Below are 21742 nucleotides of genomic sequence, written 5' to 3' on the forward strand. Positions count from 1 at the left end.
AATCTACCCTTCCTTTTTCAAAAAAAAAAATAACACATTCTTTGCTTAATTTTAAGATTTATTTTGTTGCTATTATTTTTCCTAATTACAGAAGGAATGTATGGTCAAAATCTAAACATTACAGATATTTGTACCTTAGAAAGTAAAATTTTCTAGACACCTACTTCTAAAGATATCATATTTCCTTTAGACTCTTCAGTTCATAGCAGAGTTCTTGTGCAACCAGCCACTGGTTTCTTTAATTACCTTACCATTTTCTTCCCTGTTAGGAGAATTTTCAATTGCATAACAGAAGATATTTTTAAAAGCGTTCCAGCTCTCTCAAATTTCATTATGGAAATCCTGAAAAGATGGAACATGTTCATCCTTTTCTCTGGACTTTAAAACTATGTCTTTCTCAAGTCTACACACAGGTTTGAGCATACTCAGCTTTCTCTCCCTGGTTTTTAGGAATACCTTTTTGTGCTTTTTGTTTGTTTGTTTTTTGAGACGGAGTCTTCCTCCATTGCCCAGGCTGGAGTGCAGTGGTGCGATCTCAGCTCACTGCAAGCTCTGCCCCTGGGTTCATGTCATTCTCCTGCCTTAGCCTCCCGAATAGCTGGGACTACCGGTGCCCACCATCACGCCCGGCTAATTTTTTTTGTATTTTTAGTACAGATGGGATTTCACCATGTTCACCAGGATGGTCTCGATATCCTGACCTCGTGATCCGCCCACCTCGGCCTCCCAAAGTGCTGGGATTACAGGGGTGAGCCACTGCACCCGGCCTGTACTTCATTTTTTAATTGAAGGACTTGGACTATGTGGTCTAAAAGCACTCATCATTGCTACTTTCTCTGATTCTACCATCCACAGAAAGTTGCAGAAGTGAACAACATTTGAACAAGCCTTTGTGAAGACCATCTTTCCCAGGCATACATGCCGGTGACAGCGATCAGAGAAGTGCCCCAGGAATGCAGCCATGGGGGAGCTAGTGACAAATTTGGAGTCCCTAATTTTTGAATCTTATTAATTAATGAATCTTTGAGGTACATGGGTGGTTGAAGGCAGTATGGAAGCTGGTCTAGAAAGGTGGAGTCTTACTATATGACTTTAGGTGATTTTATTCTCTTTACCTCTGTTCCATATGTGTAAAGTGAGATAATGGAATTTGAAGTCAGGTGTGGTAAGCTACACTTGTGACTCACATCTATTATTTTATGTGTTCAGCACTCCACTTTTCAGGGAACAGGCACTAACCCGCTGTTTCAGTCAGAGTTCTTTCAAGGGACAGAACTAATAGGGTAGACGTATATGAAGGGGAGTTTATTAAGGAGTATTAACTCACAGGATCACAAGGTGAAGTCCCACAACAGGCTGTTTGCTTGGCTGAGAAGCAAGGAAGCCAGGCTGAGTCCTAAAACTTCAAAAGCCGACAGTGGAGCCTTCAGTCTGTGGCCGCAGATCTGAGAACCCCTGGAAAACCACTGGTGTAAGCCCTAGAGTCCAAAAGCCAAGGAACATACAGTGTGATGTTTGAGGGCAGGAGGCATCCAGCACAGGAGAAAGATGAAAGCTGGAAGACTCAGCAAGTCTGCTCTTCCATCTTCTGCCTGCTTTATTCTAGCTGTGGTGGCAGCTGATTAGGTAGGGCCCACCCAGATGGAGGGTGGGTCAGTTTCTCCCAGCCCACTGACTCAAATGTTAATCTCCTTTGGCAACACCCAGGAGCAATACTTTGCATCCTTCAATCCAAGCAAGTTGACACTCAGTATTAACCATCACACCAGCCTTTACAGAAGTTTCATTCATTCATTCATTCATTCATTCATTCATTCAACAGTATTTATTGACTGGGTGCAGTGGCTCATGTCTGCAATCCCAGTACTTTGGGAGGCCGAGGCAGGCGGATCATCTGAGGTCAGGAGTTCAAGCCTGTACCAACATGGTGAAACCCTGTCTCTACTAAAAATACAAAAAAATTAGCCAGGTGTGGTGGCAGACACCTGTAATTCCAGCTACTTGGGAGGCTGAGGCAGGATAATCGTTTGAACTTGGGAGGCGGAGGTTGCAGTGAGCAGAGGTTGTGCCATTGCACTCCAGCCTGGGCAACAAGAACAAAACTCCATCTCAAAACAAAACAAAATAAAACAAAACAACCCAGTATTTATTGAGTGCTATGTCTGACACTATTCTAGGCCTTGGAGATATAGCAATGAATACAACATTCCTGTCTGCATGAAGCTGATATTCTGATAGAGGGCATTGGACATTAAACAAAATTAATAAAATATGTGGTATAAATTAATCCATCTATGTTACTCTAAAGGAATAACCGAGACTGGGTAATTTATAAAGAAAAGAAGCTTAATTGGCTCACGGTTCTGCAGGTTGTGGAGGAAGCATGGTGTGGGCATCTAATTCTGGCGAGGGCCTCAGGAAGCTTCCAATCATAGCAGGTGAATGGGGAGCAGGCACATCATATGGCCGAGAGTGGGAGCAAGAGAGCAAGGGCAGGCAGCTCCCAGACTCTTAAACAACCAGCTCTCACATGAACTAACTGAGTGAGAACTCATTTGTCACCAAGGGGATGGTGCTAAACCTTTCATGAGGGGTCCACTCGCATGATCCAATCACTTACCACCAGGCCCAACCTCCAACACTGGGAATCACATTTCAACATGAGATTTGGAAGGAACCAACATCCAAATCATATTCATGGTATGTCAGGTGAGATGTGCCATGGGAAAAAATAAAGCCAGAAAGTTAGCTAGGAAAGTGTCATGGTAGAGGGATAGAAAGAATGAGGTATTATGTTCTACAGGTGGTCAGGAGTGACTTCATCCAGACGATTTTTGGAATTGGATCAAAACAGGATGGTTTAAAACAAGGATGTGGAATGAAGAGTTAGAATAAAAGGCCTGTTAGAAGAAGGAAAGAGGAATAAAGACACAAGTGGACCTGGCGTGATGGCTCGTGCCTGTAATCCCAGCACTTTGGGAGGCTGAGGCAGGAGGACCACCTGAGGTCAGGAGTTCATGACCAGATTGACCAACATGGAGAAATCCCGTCTCTACTAAAAATGCAAAATTAGCTGGGCCTGGTGCCACATACCTGTAATCCCAGCTACTCAGGAGGCTGAGGCAGGAGAATCCCTCGAACCCGGGAGGTGGAGGTTGTGGTGAGCTGAGATTGTGCCACTGCACTCCAGCCTGGGCAACAAGAGTGAAACTCTGTTTCAAAAAAAAAAAAAAAAAAAAAAAGACACAAGTGAGTAGCATAAAAGAAGGATGTGCAGCCAGAGACAGAGAATTTTCTAGGTTCTGAATAGTGTACCAGTGTATTTCTGATAAATCATCTCCCCCTGTGCCCCCCAAGCTGGTATGAATCAGTTTTCTGTTGCTTTTAACCAAAAAGCCCAAACTCACACTTGTTTTGGAGCAAGAAAACCTGTGAATTCAAGGCCTGCCCAACGTGGGAGATGTTGGTTACCTTAGAAAAACAAAACTTGGTGCTTCTGATCCCAAGAATGCCGATATGATAGCAGAGTAGAATTAATTTAGTTGTGTCCTAGCATCCCAGAAATCAAACGTGCAAGAAATATCAATTTCTTCATTTTGTTTAAATCAAATTAACTCTGGTCCTACACTGGGCTGATGGAAAATTCGAATATAAGCATCATTTGTCACCCCTAGTTCTGCTCTCCCTCTGCATCCCTCTGCATCCTTCACCCCCAGAGCCACAACAGAAATAGGGAGGCTTGCTGATGTCCAGACAATTGGGAAAAGGCCTCTAATCTCCAAGTCGTCATTGGTGAAGCCTTGCAACCTTCCCTGCAAGTCCCTGGCTCTCTGCTTCCATGCCACAAGAACAGAGAACTCTTTCCTGAGGCTAAAGGACACCATGCTCCTTGGGGTACAGTCATCCCTTCTGAATTCACGACATCTTCCTGGAAAAATGAACATCTTGAAGCAGGGCCAGGTGTCCACTAATCTTGTGATATGCCAATCTTTTCAGTTAGCTTAGGCTTTTATAATAGACCACAAGAGTAGGTGACTTCCTTCTAGGAGTTACAGCTTTCCACCCTGAAAAAACTCCCTCAAATATTTTTTTTTCCTTTTAATAAATTGTTCTGCCATGTGTTTGTTGCACGAATGGGAGCAAGTTCAAATGGGATATAACTGGTGATTGTGAGCAGCTAAGTGGCATCATTAAAATACCAGATGTTAAAGTCCAAGAGTATGATGAGCAGAAAGAGTGGCTGTAAAGAAACCTAAAAAACAATGAGGACAAACTTTATCTGTCTCACAATACTTATGATAGCATTTAATGTATCTGGTGCAAAAGTAATTTTTCTCCACTCTGCCTTGTGCTGGGATCAAAACAATATTCCTCAATCTTGTTGGGGAGTGAATAACTTTTAGGGAGAAGGTCTCAAATGGAAAGTAGTTTAAAGTTTATGAATTGCAAGAATGCCTTTTGATATCTAAGCAATATGTACTAAGGAATGCAACCTACAGAAAAGCTGGTATTCAAAATAGCAATTATTAAAAATTGTAGTGGAGGCAGTGGGGGCTTGGAGGGCGGTGAACAGGAGTGCATGAAGAGCATCAAAATAAGCCCAAGTGATTTACCATTGGCTTGGTTTCTTCGGGGAATTTGAAGAATTCATACTTATTTATACGTTTTCAATATTTATTTAAGTGCCTACAACGTGTGAGGCATCTAAGTTGTCTCAGTGAACGTGGTACATAAGTTCCTAGCTCCAATAGAGCTCACATTTGGATGTCTTCTAATTCTGAACCTGAATGCAAGAGCACAACACAGTCAATGAAGCAGTAAGCCCGGGAAGCCGTGGATCTTCACAAGCCCCAGGAAAACTCAACATTTAAAACTTTCTATTTAAAACACAAGAGCACAGCAAGCTCTTGGTCTGTATGGGAAGGCCATGGACTACAATTCCCGCAAGCCCTTGTGACCTCTCTGTTCTGCGCAGCTTCGCGGTATGAGGAAGAGGGTCCTGTCACGCGCACTCTTGTTGCATCATCAGCGTGCGCCTCCACTATGAAACAGGTTTGGACTACAAAAGTATGGCCGCTTCTGAGGCGGCGGTTACGTCTTCGTCGTCTTTGAAAACAGACACGTGCCCTGTCCTTGAAACTGCAGGAACGGTCGCAGCAATGGCTGCGACCCCGCCAGCAAGGGCTGCAGCCGCAGTGGTTGCGGCCGCGGCCAGGACCGGATCCGAAGCCAGGGTCTCCAAGGCCGCTTTGGCTACCAAGCTGCTGTCCCTGAGCGGCGTGTTCGCCGTGCACAAGCCCAAAGGGCCCACTTCAGCCGAGCTGCTGAATCGGTTGAAGGAGAAGCTGCTGGCAGGTACTGCAGCCCGGGTGGGGACCAGGCTGAGGCGGTCGCTACGAGAGGGGAAGCACATTAGGCTTTTTGCGACGCTCGTGATTCAAGAGACAAAAGGAAGGGAAAGGGAAAATGACCATTGAATTAGCTCTGGACAGAAATCTCGGGCATCTCGGGCTTGGACTTGCCCTGGCACGAACTCTTGTAGCCTACTTGGCAGTTGTAGTTCTCAGTGGGAGAAAAAAAACCCATACTTACACAATAAAACCCTGCCTTTGGGCGTGCAGACCTATTTTCTGTAATCTGATCCCTCAGGAGGCTTTTGTTGGGTTCATGTGGATGAACCCCAAAAGGAAGTACTGGCACTGCACCCCTAAAGTTGCATTCCTCAAAATGTATTGGAAATGCAGATATACTTCGTTAACCAAGACTTAATAAAGTCGTTTTCATATTTTAGTGGGCCTAATAATTACTTAGAGTCTCTTGTACAAAAACAGATTCCTAATCCCTGCCTTGTCCGAGATTGTGATTCGGATGGTTTGGGGTAGTTTTAGGAAACTGCAATTCTAAATAGTTGCTCCAGGTGATTCCAGTGTAAGTGGTTTATGGACTACGTTTGAGGAACACTAAATATAACTTGGTCACTAAGCTGAGAGTGTTCTTTTTATTGATTCGTTTATTCACGTATACTGGGAAAATACTAGAAAAGCCTAAAGAATCATCCCGTTAATCAGCTCGGATGATTTCACGCATAAAGCATCCAGGATCCTTAAGTTCATTGGACATATACACTAAACCAGGTCTGTGCTAGCCTATAGAGACTTGAAGATAAAAGATACTGTCTCTTACTTTAACTGAGCTGACAGCCTAGTGGTTTCTGCACCCTGTGGTGGTGAAACTAGTTAGCTAGGTTATTCAAGGTTCTCCAGAGTTTGGCGGTATTCTGTCTCGCCATTAAACCAGGACAGGGACTTTCTTACATTGTTTAGTGTCCCGTGGAAAACTTTACACTTAAAAAAAAATGCAAAAACAAATTATTCTAATGGGAATTATAACTGACAGTACAGATTTAAATGTTTATGGGCAAACAGGCACGCTCCTGCAGATGTTTAATTCCAGTATCACGACTACTCATTCTTTTATTAAAGTTTTGCTTTGTTGCCTGGAAGGATGACTCATTCAGAGGACGTCAAAGTGAGGAATTGCATCAAGGATGTGTATTGTGGTGTCATCATAGTTTTTTAGTTTTCCTATATAGAACTGCTGCTTTCCTGATTTGTTAACTAAACTCTGGGTTTCTTTTTTTGTTATCCTTAAGGTAATGATTACCATTCTTTCAGACAAGTTTCTGACAAAGCCATATTCTGGCCTTCTGGCTAATCTCTCTAAGAACTGAATTTTCTTGTTGAATCTTGGTTAAAATGATTGTTTCAAGGCTGTTGCTAGGCTAGAATCTTTAGCTAGAGACATTCTCATTATCCTTGATTTCTATATTGTTTGTGATTGGCCTATTCTGTATTTATGTTAGTTAGGCTATGGCTTTCCAGATGTCGTTATAACTGGCTGTCAGAATTACTTGGGAAGTATTTGAGACGGAGGTTTGCTCTTGTTGGCCAGGTTGGGGTGCAATGGCACGATCTCGGCTCACTGCAACCTCCAACTCCCGGGTTCAAGTGATTCTCCTGCCTCAGCCTCTCAAGTAGCTGGGATTACAGGCATGCACCATCAACTCTGGCTAATTTTGTATTTTTAGTAGAGATGGGGTTTCTCCATGTTAGTCAGGCTGGTCTCGAACTCATGACCTTAGGTGATCCACCCGCTTCAGCCTCCCAAAGTGCTGGGATTACAGGCGTGAGTCACCGCTCTCGGCCTTGGGAAGGTTCTTAAAGATACCTACATTCTAATGTTAGCTGTGTTTGACAACCACAGTCAGTGGTTGTGCCCTCCAATACCATTCCTTGTCTTTCTTTGCATTGATTCCTGTTATACTACAATCCCTAATCTTTGTCTGTTGGGATCCTTCAAAGCCCCAAGTGTACCAGAATTTTATAGCTAGAAAATACTTTAATAAAAATCCACGAATACTTAGTTCAGTGGGGTGAACCAAATTCCCCACTTTATATAGTAGAGGCAGTATGTCTGCAAGTTAGGAGGTATATTTGGGCACAAAGGGAAGATAGTATATTTATGGGGCCTTCTTACTCCAAGGGGTGTCAAGTTGAAAATACAAAGAGTTCCCCAAAAGGTTTCTGTTAATTTGTGGGTGAGAGATCCATGATGGGTTGCAAGTGACAGGTCAAGGGTTTGAAACTGAGGTCTGGCCTTTGAAGTTTATGTCAAAGCAGACAGCCATACCCTTCTAAGTACAGTGATGTCATAATTAGAGAATGATGCCAGGGTGTTCCAGAGACCATGGTTCTGACTCAGTAGAGTGATAATTTTGTTGGGAGGCCGAGCCACCCAGCATTCTTTTGGCCATTTAATCTGGCTTCTGCATTTCCATTGTTGCTTTGATTTCCCTCTTCCCTTGTCTGTCCACTCATTTCGTTTTCTTTGCTTTGTTTTCTTTCTACTCTGCGTCAGTGTTGATAAGGAAGGTTTGATGGGCTTGGGGGCAGGTATAGATCAATATAGCAGTTCCTGTTTTTCTCTTCTTTCTCACTTGACATCTAATAGTCAATACTCTCTCAATATGTTATATGCCATCATCAAAACAATTTATATTTACCCAGAAGGAAGCACTGGCCCTGTCTCCCCAAAATACTTTCAAGTAACATTATTTTGCCTTATTTTTATTTTTTTAAAACAGGACAGGATCTCACTCTGTTGCCCAGACTGGAATACAGTGGCACAGTCTTGGCTTACTGCAACCTCTGCCTCCCGAGCTCAAACAGTCCTCTCCCCTAAGCCTCCCCAGTAGCTAGGGCTATAGGTGCACACCACCAGGCCCAGCTAATTTTTGTATTTTATTTTGGATAGAGATAGGGTTTCCCTGTGTTGCCCAGGCTGGTCTCGAACTTCTGGGTTCAAGTGATCCATCCATCTCGGCCTCCCAAAGTGCTGGGATTACAGACATGAACCACTGTGCCTGGCTCACTTTATATTTACAACAGGAATATGAGATAAGCCAGGCTGGCATCCTCTTTTTAAAGATCCGAATGCTTAGGAAGTTAAGGTGCAACTTAATCTTAGCTGCTTTCCACATAATGTTTTGTTGAGATTCATTTCTTTAATGAATTGAAAATTTTGGTTAGGAGGAGGAGGAGACAGCAAATACAGGGAGTTTGGGAATTTGGTGTATTTAGAAATAGCCCTGCATGAGATGTACTCCCAGTGTTAGGTAGCTAGAGATACCAGCAAAGACCATAGAAGAGATTTAGAAATGGAAATTTAGGACTTTTAAAAGTATCTTTGTATATAAAAATTAACTTCTTTTCATGATTCTCTAAGAGCCCACCACTACCAAGAATTTACTAGATTTTTGCAGGTTAGTTTGGATATTTACCCACCTTTTAAAAATGCCATTTTTCTCTTAGAGAATGAATTCTAGTGTCTTGATAGCTAATTTTAGAATACTCTTTCTTTATAATTTAGGGAATATACATTTTAAAATCTTTTCTTTACTAGTAATGAGGTCATAGTCTCTTAACATGTAAAGTTTGTATAATACTTTTTATTTGTTTTGAAAATGCTATTCCCTCTTCCTCCCAAGTTTATGGAAATCCTACTTAATTTGTTGTGGTAATCACCTTTTTTTCATCCCCATTACTCTCATAGAAGCTGGAATGCCTTCTCCAGAATGGACCAAGAGGAAAAAGCAGACTTTGAAAATTGGGCATGGAGGGACTCTAGACAGCGCAGCCCGAGGAGTTCTGGGTAAGAGATATGAAAGGAAATTAAGTGTCCACTGTCATTTAATATCAGAAAGAAACACTGGTTGAGAACAGATAGATTGACTAAAGCCTTCTATTTTTCACTCTACTTTGGAATGTTTCAGATCTACTGGATATATATAGTGCCATCTTTTAAAGAAGCCTTTAAATCGTACAAGGCCTACAAGGCTATTAGAAATAGCTACTTTTATGTGTGGATGGGACTTTGAAAAAAGGTTTCTCTCTGTGCAGAAAAGAGTTAACATAGCAGGCCTGAAATTACTATCTTTAGAAAGGTCTGCTTGCGCAGCTTGCCCTTGGCTGGTATCTGGGAACTTGGATTTTAGGAGTGTTCCCACCCTTCTCTGTCTGGTAAGGCTGGTTGGCTGGTTGGAACACCAGCTTTCCTTCTAGGAATCTGGAATTTTGGTCCACTGCTAAGGCAGAGGGTGCCTGAGTGATCATCCTCTCAAGTCCCCAGTAAAACCTGTGGGCACTGGGCTCAGGCATGGTGGCTCACGCCTGTAATCCCAGCACTTTGGGAGGCTGAGGCAGGCGGATCACGAGGTCAGGAATTTCAGACCAGCCTGACTGACATAGTGAAACCCTGTCTCTACTAAAAATACAAAAATTAGTCGGGTGTGGTGGCATGTGCCTGTAATCCCAGCTACTTGGTAGGCTGAGGCAGGATAATCGCTTGAACCTGGGAGGCGGAGGTTGCAGTGAGCTGAGATCACACCACTGCACTTCAGCCTGGGTGACAGATGGAGACTCTGTCTCAAAACAAAACAAAACACAGCTTTGGGCACTGAGTTTCTAATGAGCTTCCCTGAGCAAAACATTGCACACGTGTTACCGCTTTTTTTGTTAGAGAAAGCAGCACGCTCAAGCATCCCCTTACAGGAGGGGGAGAGGATAAGGAAGCTTGTGCCCAGATTTCTCTGTGTCTTTATCTTTTATGGTCCAGCTGTGTATTCTTACTACATCACTGTAAAAATCTGAGCTATATATCAATCTTTGAATGTGGGCTGGTCTTGGGGACTCCTGACAAGGTAGAAGGCTCTGTTTGTCTGCCTATCTCTAATCTAATCTCTGAAATCAACTCTCTTGAGAAGGGGAAGCTTGAGAGGAAGTCATTTTCTGCTAGAGATATATTAGTTGACTATTTTATTGCTTGTGAAGGAAAATTAGTAGAATTGATCAAAGGGAATAAAAATATTTTATCCTTTTTTATTCCATCTGTTTTTTTTTTTTTTTTTTTTTTTTTTTTTGCCCCTGGTGGAGATTCTGAAGTGCAAGTGTGTTATACACAGGCTAGGGTATATTTTACTCTGTAACTACATCCTTAGTCACAGAACTACCTGCATACATTGGGATCCCTCTCAGTGCCCCCTTCCTCACATACGAGAAACAAACTTTTATGGAACAATACTCATCTTTTTACATGCTCTGGTATTTTATATTTTATTCAGTTTCATTTACAGCAAAAATTAGGTACAAAGGAACAACAGCAAACCTTGATCTAAGCTATCCAAAGTAAATGAGTACTTATTTAAAAGGATAAAATTGGTGAAGAAAATGGTATGCTTCAAGAACATTATAAACTGTATGATTTTTGTATTTTCTAAAATTATAGGTTTATGTTGGCAATAATATTTTTACTTGAGGTTAAAATAGAAAAAATCAGTTCGAGACCAATCTGACCAACATGGTGAGACCCTGTCTCTACTAAAAATACAAAATGTAGCCTGGTGTGGTGGCATGTGCCTGTAATGCCAGCTACTTGGGAGGCTGAGGCAGGAGAATCATGTGAACCCAGGAGGTGGAGGTTGCAGTGATCTGAGATCCCGCTATTGCACTCCAGCCTGGGCGACAAGAGCGAAACTCCGTCTCAATAAATAAATGAATAAATAAACAAACAAAATAGAAAAAATCAGGCTGGGCACAGTGACTCATGCCTATAATCCTAGAAATTTGGGAGGCCGAGGTGGGTGGATTGCTTGAGCCCAAGAGTCCAAGACCAGCTTAGGCAATATGGTGAAACCCTATCTCTATAAAAAATTTAAAAATTAACTGGGTGTGGTGACACATACCTATAGTCCCAGCTACTTGGGAGGCTGAGGTGGGAGTATCACTGGAACCTGGGAAGTTGAGGCTGCAGTGATCTGTGATTGCACCACTGCACTCCAAAAAAAACAAGCATAACAAAACAAAAACCCCAGCTAATAATAAGCATTTATTGAGCACTTACTGTATATAAGGTCTTCAGTTTTGGGCATTCGTAAGTTCTATAGTTTAATTCTCATTGTAACCTATAAGAGAGGTTATTACTATCCCCATTTTACAGAAGAAGAAAGGAAGACCCTGAGAGATAAAGTAACATGTTCATTGTCAGAATTAGTGAGTGACAAAGTCAGGATTTGAGCCAGATCTGCTCAGTTCCAAAGCATCTGCCCTATTGTGGATGGCAGATACCTGGCGCTCCTGCTTTTGTTCCTCATGCCCTGTGCTCTTGGCAGAAATTGGGGCTTCATGATTCTTATCAGCTTAGCACTTCAGTAGCCTGTACCAGTTGATTAGAGTTGGCCTTTGAGTTGAAGCCTATGTTCCTAACCCTTCTGCTTTACTGTTTTCCAGGCATAGCACCACAAATACAAGAAAAGAGAGGATAAGATCTGTTGCTTATTTATGAATAGATCAATTCTATTAATTTCTAGTGGCAGTTCTTCATTGGCATGCAGAAAATAGTCATATTCAAGACAGTGAATGAAAGTTTATTTTTTACCCTAAACCTAAGGCAAGCTTGTCCAGCCTTTCGCCTGCGGGCTGCATGTGGCTTAGGGGGGCTTTGAATGCAGCCCAACACAAATTTGTAAACTTTTCTTAAAACATCATGAGATTGTTTTGTGATTTTTTTTTTTTTTAACTCATCAGCTGTTGTTAGTATATTACGTGTGTGGCCCAAGACAATTCTTCTTTCATTGTGGCCCAGGGAAGCCAAAAGATTGGACACCTTTGGCCTAAGGGATCTTGTTGAAGCTTCCATTTTAGTATTATGAAGGGGCTGAGATTTGTATGTGTGGAAGAAACTGTATTGGAAACAGTTTTCTGGTTGGAGGCTTAATTTATATTTGATCACACAGGGACTTTTATGATGATATAATATGTTCATATGTCAGATGTATTAATTTTTCTTCTAATGCATGTGATTTCCAAGGAGAGAGAAAGTTTAAAAAATTGTTGGTGTTTAGTCACAGAGTAAGGGATGTTTGTTGTCCAAGTTAGCAGTTCTGGAAACTTATGAGAAGACGATTTTTGATTGTGTGGTAAAATAAACACTGGACTCTAATCATACTTCGGTTTGTACACTGGCTACTGGCTGCTTTAATTACTAACTATATACACCCTAAGAAAATCCCATAACTTCACTGAATGCTTCTTCATCTCTTAAAAGAAGATAATGTCTACCAAAACTGAGTCAAAAGGTTTTCAAAAATATCTTACAAAATACCTGTAGTATATAGATATATACTTTATCCTGTGAAGTGTTGTATACAGGTCTTTTTTATTTTTATTTATTTATTTTTTTGAGATGGAATCTTGCTCTGTTGTCCAGGCTTGAGTGCAGTGGCGTGATCTTGGCTCACTGCAACCTCCGCCTCCCAAATTCAACTCCCAATCCCTGACTAGCTGGGATTATAGGTGACTGCCACCATGCCCGGCTGATTTTTGTATTTTTAGTAGAGTCAGGGTTTCACTATGTTGACCAGGGTGGTCTTGAACGCCTGATCTCAAGTGATCTGCCCACCTCAGCCTCCCAAAGTGCATGGTGAGCCACCATGCCCGGCCAAAAGGTCTTTTTTGAAAACAAACAAACAAAAGAAAACAAACTAAAACTGGACCTGTGCAAAAAAAATACACTTTTTCTTTCAGCATTTTTTTTGCAATATTAATGATGCAGTTAAGAATTTAGCTGACAATTTAAGATTATAACCTGAAATTCAGTTTTATAATTCTATAGCATGATTGCTAGAGGGTTCACAAGTTTCTCAAAAATACATGGTAGGCAGGCTGGGCGCAGTGACTCTAATCCCAGCACTTTGGGAGGCCGAGGCGGGTGGATCATGAGGTCAGGAGATCGAAACCATCCTGGTTAACACGGTGAAACCCTGTCTCTACTAAAAATACAAAAACTTAGCCGGGCACAGTGGCAGGCACCGGTAGTCCCAGCTACTCGGAAGGCTGAGGCGAGAGAATGGCATGAACCCGGGAGGCAGAGCTTGCAGTGAGCGAGATGGCGCCACTGCACTCCAGCCTGGGCGACAGAGCGAGACTCCATCTCAAAAAAAAGATGGTAGGCAAAATATGGCCCTCTAAAGGTGTCCGTGTCCTAATTTTCATAACCTGTGAATATATTAGGTTACATCACAAGGAGCATTAGGGTTGTAGATGGAATTGATGTTGCTAATCAGCTGACTTTAAGATAGATTATCCTGAAATTTCCAAGTAGACCCAATGTAATCATAATATTCTTTAAAAGTGGAAGAGGAGGCAGAAGAGAGAGTCAGAGGAGATGTGGCAGTGGAGGCAGAGTTTGGAGTAATGTGGGTTGCTGGCTTTGAAGAGTGAAGGGGATCACAAGCCAAAGAATGGGGGCAGCCTCTAAAAGCTGGAGGAGGCAAACAAGCAAAAAAATGGGTCCTCTAGGGGGGCTCTAGTGAAGGATTCTCCCCTAGCACCTCCAGAGAAGAACACAGCCAAGCCAACCCTTTGATTTTAAGCCTAGTTAAACCCGTTTCAGGCGTCTGACCTCCGCAACTGTATGATAAAAAGTTTGTATTGTTTTAAGCCAGATTGGTAATTTGTTACAGTAGCAATAGGAAAGGAATACACCTGTTTATCATAAATCACTTAAAATGTAAATAAAATTTCTATATACCATTTCAAAAATGATTTTTTTAAATTTTAGAGGTTATACAAACAGTGGGAAAATTTCGAAAATACAGGAAAGTTGAAAATAAAAAATTATCCATTTTCCACCTTTCATCAATAGTTAACATTTTTGCCATATTTCCTTGTAGCTTTGTGTCTATGCGATTTTTAAAGTTGAGCTCTACTTCACTGTGTGTACTTATATATCCATTTTTTAAACTTAACATTGAACATAAACATTGTTCATGTTGATAAGCTCTTTGTAAACTTTATTTTTAATGGCTATAAAATGATCCATCATATGGCTAAAATACAATTTGTTAATCATTTCCCTATTTGAGGTCCCTGAGGTTATTACCAGAGTTTTATCAGAACTGATTTTGTGAGGGCTGTCTTTCTAGATAGAACTTTTTGTTTGTTTTGTTTTTAGTTTTTATTTTTTACCCACACATCTGTATCAGCCAGGTGTTTCAGATTCTTAAAATAGATTCCTACAATTGGAAAGATACGGGCCTTGTAAGATGATCCTATAGAAAGCTGGAAATACATGTATGGAGTCCATGCCTGTCCTAGAGAGACTCTCATCATAAACAAATTCTATCTTTTTGATTTGAGAATAGGATACTAGGACATTGGATAAGTTTGGAGATAGTTGTTTTTGTTTTTGTTTTTTAACAGAGAAGACATTTGAGTGAGCACAGAACACTTGGGAGATAGAGTAGGAGAGTAGTGATTGTGCAACAGTGCATGGACAACCCTGTCATTCATCCACTCTCTAAATTCTCCACACCTTTTCAAACGTCGTGCCTTTGCTCATGTTTTTCTTTTATAAGCTGCTCATCTCTCTCAGCACCTTTGGTTGTAGAAGTCCTACTGGCCTTTCCAGGTTCAGCTGAAATGCCATTTCCTACCTTTGAAGCCTGCCTGCTTGCTCTTCTATACTACTAATGTAAAATTTCATTTTGTTCTCCTGGTTTTTGTTAATATCTGTCTCTCTATTAGATTGTTAAATCACAGCTGAAGCCAGGTCTTACTTATTTCTGTACCTACACAATAAGTACTGAATACAATTTTGAGTGATTGAAGGCAAAACATGCTAAGTAAAAATTCTGTCCGGGAAGCTAACCTGTGAATGAAAAGCTGCTGATTGGCTAGGTCCCAACTCCAGATAATTTTTCTATATGCCACCACCATATTAGTCTTCCTAAAATTCTGCTTTCACTAATCACCTCACTTCAGTGGCACTTGGTTATTCTTAGGTATAAAATGAGAGGATTAAGCTGGGTAACTCTAAGATGCCTTCTTTTAAATTTTATCCTTCTGGGTCACTAACCATCCTTCTGGGTTTTATCCTTCTGGGTCAGAAACCATCGTGAGTTCAGGATTTCAACCATGTTAAGTTAGCCTGCTTCTAAGATACCCTGTGTTCAGTTGATAAACCCACTGTTCTCATCCTTGTATCTGAGAGTTTGTGCAATTATTTTCTTTTTTAAAACATGCTTCTCTTCTCTCTGTTGTGTTCCCTATACATCCTTCAAAGGCCTAATACAAACTCTGAAATGCTTGAATGAAGCATTCTCTGGCCTCTTTAGTCATTTAGAATGCTCCCACCTTTGCCTTGCTATGGCAGCTGTTCTCTCTCTGTTCATTCTGATACTTAATCATATACTATCATATTGTTATTTAGCATTTTTCACTCATTAGGCAACATTTCTTGAGCACTGTATTTTTCTGTATTTTATTTTCCTGATGAGATTATAAGCTGTTTTGAAGTTAGGAAGTGTGTCACAAGTTTCTTTGCTTTTCCATTGGAAGTATTCCTGTTGGGATTATGTTTATAGTAGTTGTTGAAAAAAATATTGTTTGGGGATTTATTTGATTGGAATCAAATTGCATTGAATCTTTCCTGTTTGCCTCATCAGCAGCAGTATATACAAGTTCTGTCATTTGAAGAGTATTATGCTCTTCAGAGGATTACTGAGGGCAGACTGTTTTGATCTTAGACCTTGAACTATATGACTTGGATCAATACAGATGAGTGCCATAGAAGTTTTGAGGGGGTTGGAATAGACTTTATGAATGAGTTGGGGCTTGAGCTGGGCTTCAAAGGATTGACTTTGAATACTTTAATAAGGAGTTGGTACTGTAGGCACTAGGACCCTACTAAGGATTGTTTAGGGTGCTTTGTAATGTGAAAAATAGGGTTTCAGAAATGGTTAAGAAGTGGTATGAATTGGAAGAGAAAGGGATAGGATGTAGAACTGTCAGGTTTGCAGTGATGTAGGCTGTTGGCAGTGAAAAGAAAGCCTAGGTGAGTTAAGGTGGCAGAGGGAATGGAAAGGAAGGGGGTCAGCTCTTAGACCATTTGGTTTGAATCTTAACTCTACCAGGTACTGGTTGTGAGATGCTGGACAAAGTTCTTAGTCTCTTATTCCTGTTTCCTCATCTATCTCATCTATCAACAGGGGTAATTATACTATCTTTTAAAGTTTTTTTTTTTTAGATGGAGTTTTGCTCTTGTCGCCCAGGCTGGAGTGCAGTGGAGTACAATGGTACGATCTTGGCTCACCGCAACCTCCGCCTCCTGGGTTCATGTGATTCTCCTGCCTTAGCCTCCCGAGTATTTGGGATTACAGGCATGCGCCACCATACCCGGCTAATTTTGTATTTTCAGTAGTGATGGGCTTTCTCCATGTTCGTCAGGCTGGTCTCGAACTCCTGACCTCAGGTGATCTGCCCTCTTCAACCTCCCAAAGTGCTAGGATTACAGGCGTGAGCCACCATGCCTGGCCTTTTAAAGTTGTTATAAGGATTAAATGGGATAATGAAAGGAGAGCATTTAGAGTAGAATCTGATATATGGTAACTCACTGGATGATATTTGCCGTAAATATCTAAGATATTTTTTCCAGTTTGCCAATCAGTACTCCTTGTTTGCTCTTATAGTTCTGAATTGTGGTGGTTGTATTGTGTTCTTATGCACAGTTGTATCTGTTGATGACAAATGTTTCAATTCTTACAAAAATGTGGCTTCTTACAAAAAGAGAAGTGACTAAATCCTCTCACCCTCACCGAGTGAAATGTGTTGTCGTATGAATAATGTTTGAAATTTAAGAGAAAGGTAGGCCATTGTTGTACTTTATATTTGGTCTCTGTTAAAATACATTCTTCAGCCTTCATTTTACCTTGTATTCTTCTTTGTGTTAGACTGAGTTGTTATGTTTCTCTTTTCTTGATTGTATATACTGCTGGGTGCTAATCATCTTTAAATGGTTCATTAGCTATGATAATGGCTTTTGCTTTGTTTAATAATGAATTCTGTCAAAAGACTTTATCATACCCACTTGAACATGGTTAATTGTGCCATGTGTTTTTTACTGGTGCCCATATAAAATTCCAGTGTGTCCTTTGAGATTGTTCTAAGGCTTCATTATCTAATGGGCTGGGTTGAGGTTTCTACTGAGTTTGATGCTTTGAGAATGGGGAGAAAGGTCTTCTCATCCCTTCTTTAGAGTTTCTTATTTGCATGACAAGTTCAACTGTTTGGAGTAATAGGAGCCCTGAAATTTTGCTAAATATATGCTCTTTCCCACTTCACATTACCTAAGCTGGGAAATTATGACCAAAATATATAGCTATTTTAAAAACCTAGTTTTCAGAACAGAGTGTCATAATATTTCTTTCTTTGATTTGTAGTTGTTGGAATTGGAAGTGGAACAAAAATGTTGACCAGTATGTTGTCAGGGTCCAAGGTAAGAATACTGAAATAGTTCTGTTTTTCTTTAATGTTCTTAATGACTTACATGTATTGGATTTTTATCAAATAGAAAAATAAACTGAGTAAACTGCATGAATGGGTATCATTCCTGAGTATTAATTATGTCTACAAACATATCTGAGATTGAAAATATCGAGACTGAAAATTGGAAATTCTTAATTGAAAACCAATTAGACTTAAAGAAACAATGCTACAGTGCTCATCATTTAATAAAATTATATTTGGACTTTTAAAATATCATATTTCTTAGATGATTGGGACTTAGAGATCATAAACGCTAGTGGCAGACTTTTTTAAACCTTAGAATTTTTATAGAAACAATACCATTTTGTAAACCTGCGCCCTTTTAGCAAAAATATGCTTTCTTCATTGGTTATAAAATGTTTATTAAAGAAAAGAGTAGGGCCTCTTTAAGATGATAAAGTATGTTCATTTATGAAAGTAACCTTGAATAGATCCAAAAGCACTTTTCTAGGCACTTGATAGAAGAGAGAAGGGGTTATTTGGAGGCAGGAGTGGCTGGAAAGCTGTGAACTGCTGGTAGAAGGGGTCTCTTCCACCTCTCAAAGAGATAATGTCTGTATCCATATGAGTAATTAGGTGCTGGTTATAAGTGCTGGGACTAAGGGCCAATGAAAATGCATGTGCAAGGAAGATTAGTATGCCAAGAGGTAGCAAAAAATTTCATTATGTTCCTGGAATAAACTTTGTTTTAAAACTCTTGCTCTAAATGTAATATAAATTATTGATAAAATGACTTTTGTTTCTTTAAAAGAATCTGTAGTCAAAGACTATTTAAAACAATTTTCAGTTCGTTGCGGACTGATTGATGACTTTTGTAAAATATAATTAAAATATTATGGCAATGTAAAATTGCTAAATAAGTTTCTATGCAATCTCATTTTCTGAACTTATTATAGATACTGGCCTGTGGAAAACACTTGACATAGTAGTGGTTTAAGTATTAAAATAAAAGCCCTGGCCGAGCGTGATGTCTCATGCCTGTAATCCTAACACTTTGAAAGGCCAAGGTGGCAGATCACTTGAGGTCAGGAGTTTGAGAGCAGCCTGGCCAACATGGTGAAACCCATCTCTACTAAAAATACCAAAAAATTATCCAGGCGTGGTGCTGCACACCTTTAATACCAGCTACTTGGTAGGCTGAGGCAGGAGAATCACTTGAACCCAGGAGGCGGAGGTTGCAGTGAGCCAAGATCATGCCACTGCACGCCAGCATGGGTGACAGAGTGAGACAACTCCATCTCAATAAATAATACGTAAGGTAGGTAGGTAGGTAAGTAGATAGGTACATAGATACATAGATTGATTGATAGATTTTAAAAAGCCCTGGAGAACATACTGCATGTGATATCTCATTTTGGTTATCAACTGGCATAAAAATCTGTGTGCCATTCAATTGGAAGGAATCTTAGTACCTCTGATAAATGAAGTGTGGCTTGCTTTGTAATCTTCAAAATATTGGTGTTGAAAAATTAGAGTGTAAACATTGCGTTAGAATGAAGGCGTTTGACAGTTTCTCAGTAAATATGTATATTGTGCTTAAATACTGACACACAGAGTTTAGAATCTGTTTCTGATACTGGTTTTTGCCAGTTGTTTAATATTTGTTTCTATACTCCCAAAGATGAACAATGTTTACTTTAATATGGGATTATGGATGATTTTTTTTTCCACATTATTTGGTATTTTCTAAAATCTATACAATAGACAAGGCACTTTTATGTTAATAATAAAAATGTTATGTTTACATTAAGGAATTTGTTTGGGTTTTTTTCCCCAAGGTAAAATATGTTGTGTTCATTGAGATATTCATTGTTCACCCCTCCTTCCCCAAACTACAAACACAGGCACACTATATATTATTGAAAGATTTTACTTGTAAATTTCAGGCATATTTTCAGAAATATTATGACTGAAAATGTAAATACATCACTGACTCAGGTATAAATTTTATAACAGCCAATTTGCTGTTCAGCTACAAAACTGAATGTCATACAGTGAAATCACTGATCCTCAGATGACTATAACATAACTAGAATACCACAGGTGCATCTTGTTACAGAAACCTAGTTCTTAGGTATTTCGTATTTCAAAAATAGGCATCATTGTCTTGTTAGCTATTTATATTTCTTATCCTTTTAGTTTTATGTACATGTTAAAAGAACTAAATCATTAAGAGTTTAGTGATGATGAAGACTATTTTTTAATAAAAAGTAGTTAAAAACTTAATAAATTTTTTTCTTTTTTTAAAAGCACTGGAAGGAATCTTAGAGATCATTTTACCTAGTGACTTTCAAAATTTTTTTGACTAAGACCCATAGTAAGAGACGTATTTTATGTAATGACCCTATAGATACATACATTTATGAAAAGGAAAAATTTTATCAAACAACTTTGTGTTAGTCTGTTTGTGTTGCTGTAAAGGAATAGTCGAGGCTGGGTAATTTATAAAGAAGAGAGGTTTATTTGGCTCATGGTTCTGAAGTCTGTACAAGAAACATGGTGCTGGTATCTGCTTCTGGCGAGGGCCTCAGGAAGCTTATACTTGTGGCCATGTCACGTGGTGAGAGAGGGAGTGAGAGAGAGAGAGGTGGAGGTGCTAGGCTCTTTTAAACAGCCAGATCGTGCGTTAACTCATTGCTGCAGGGAGGGCACCAAGACATTAGTGCAGGATCCGGTATCATAACCCAGACAGTTCCCACCATGCCCCACCTCCAACACTGGGGATTACATTTCAACATGAGATTTGGAGGGGACAGACATCCAAACTTCATCCAACTCTAACCCTATGTATGATGTATTCTTGATACTTTTCCTTCTATTTCATTAAAAAAAAAAGGTGGCTGCAGCCCCTAACTTGGCCCAGATCTAATGTCCACTTTTTCTTCACTTCCTGTTTTGACAGATGAATTTTTATTTGCATCACAGTGCAACTGGTAAAATTAGACTTCTGGTATGTGTAGGATGGAGTTACATCAAGAGTAGAAATACTTAGTTCTAGGATGGCAAATATTCAGTGTTCTTGTTATGGCCGTATTTACAGTACAGCCTTCTCTCCCTAGCCAGTCCTAATTGGAGATACGCTAATTGAACATGGCCTAACATTTCTTCTTGCTGAATCAAGAAACATCCTTAGAATCTTCTTCAACATAGTGCCACTTCATACAACTACTGTCACTTATTAGGTGAAATTCTGGCCTTTTAAATAAAATCTTTAGACCATCATACTATTTTGCTTCCATCTATGAAGACCAGACACTCATCAGACCACCCAAATCATTTCTTGCATTTCTTCCCATTCAGATCAGGGTAAGAGTTAAGAAAAGAGCCACTGCCCTGTGTTCCTCATTGTCTTCCTCTCCTGCCTTGGAGTGAGCTTTGTTCTGCCAGTGATCATATTTCTCAAGTCTTTTTTTTCCTCCTTCTGATCATTTAGTATTATGTGTATAATGTGTAAGAAAAGCATGTAAGCTTTTGTACAGTGCCTTGTATACAGAAATTGCTCATTAAATACTGTTACTACTATTCCCAAGTATTTTACCTATCCCCCAATCTCTCTCTTGAGGTCCAGGCCTGTTGGAGCTCTCTTGCTACATGTTCTGTAGACTCCTGAAATTAATTTTACTCAGGCAAGTTCTGTTGGAACTCTTGAATACAGTTAACTTCATTTTTTTTCATTGCTTTTTGTGATTACTGGTGATGTAGGAAAAATAGTACACTCATCAGAAAGAGAAAGCATGCCAGTTCTTTAAGGGAGAGACAGAGTTTCCTTGGACATTAAACTCAGAAAGAAGTTTCTGACAATA

At 40.0% G+C, this 21742-nt stretch overlaps 1 protein-coding gene across 1 annotated transcript in view; it reads left to right on the top strand.

The window, feature by feature from the left end:
- The first annotated feature begins 5010 nt into the window (after nt 1-5010).
- The window catches only part of TRUB1 (TruB pseudouridine synthase family member 1), a 39192-nt gene continuing 22460 nt past the window's right edge, over nt 5011-21742 (top strand). Inside the window, exons 1-3 of the mRNA XM_007964170.3 lie at nt 5011-5355; nt 9112-9210; nt 17834-17889. Of these exons, the coding sequence (XP_007962361.3) occupies nt 5070-5355; nt 9112-9210; nt 17834-17889 (441 nt within the window). The 5' untranslated portion in view covers nt 5011-5069. The remainder of the gene's footprint in view (nt 5356-9111; nt 9211-17833; nt 17890-21742) is intronic.

This window comes from Chlorocebus sabaeus, chromosome 9 (assembly GCF_047675955.1).
Source record: "Chlorocebus sabaeus isolate Y175 chromosome 9, mChlSab1.0.hap1, whole genome shotgun sequence".
NCBI classification, from domain to species: domain Eukaryota; kingdom Metazoa; phylum Chordata; class Mammalia; order Primates; family Cercopithecidae; genus Chlorocebus; species Chlorocebus sabaeus.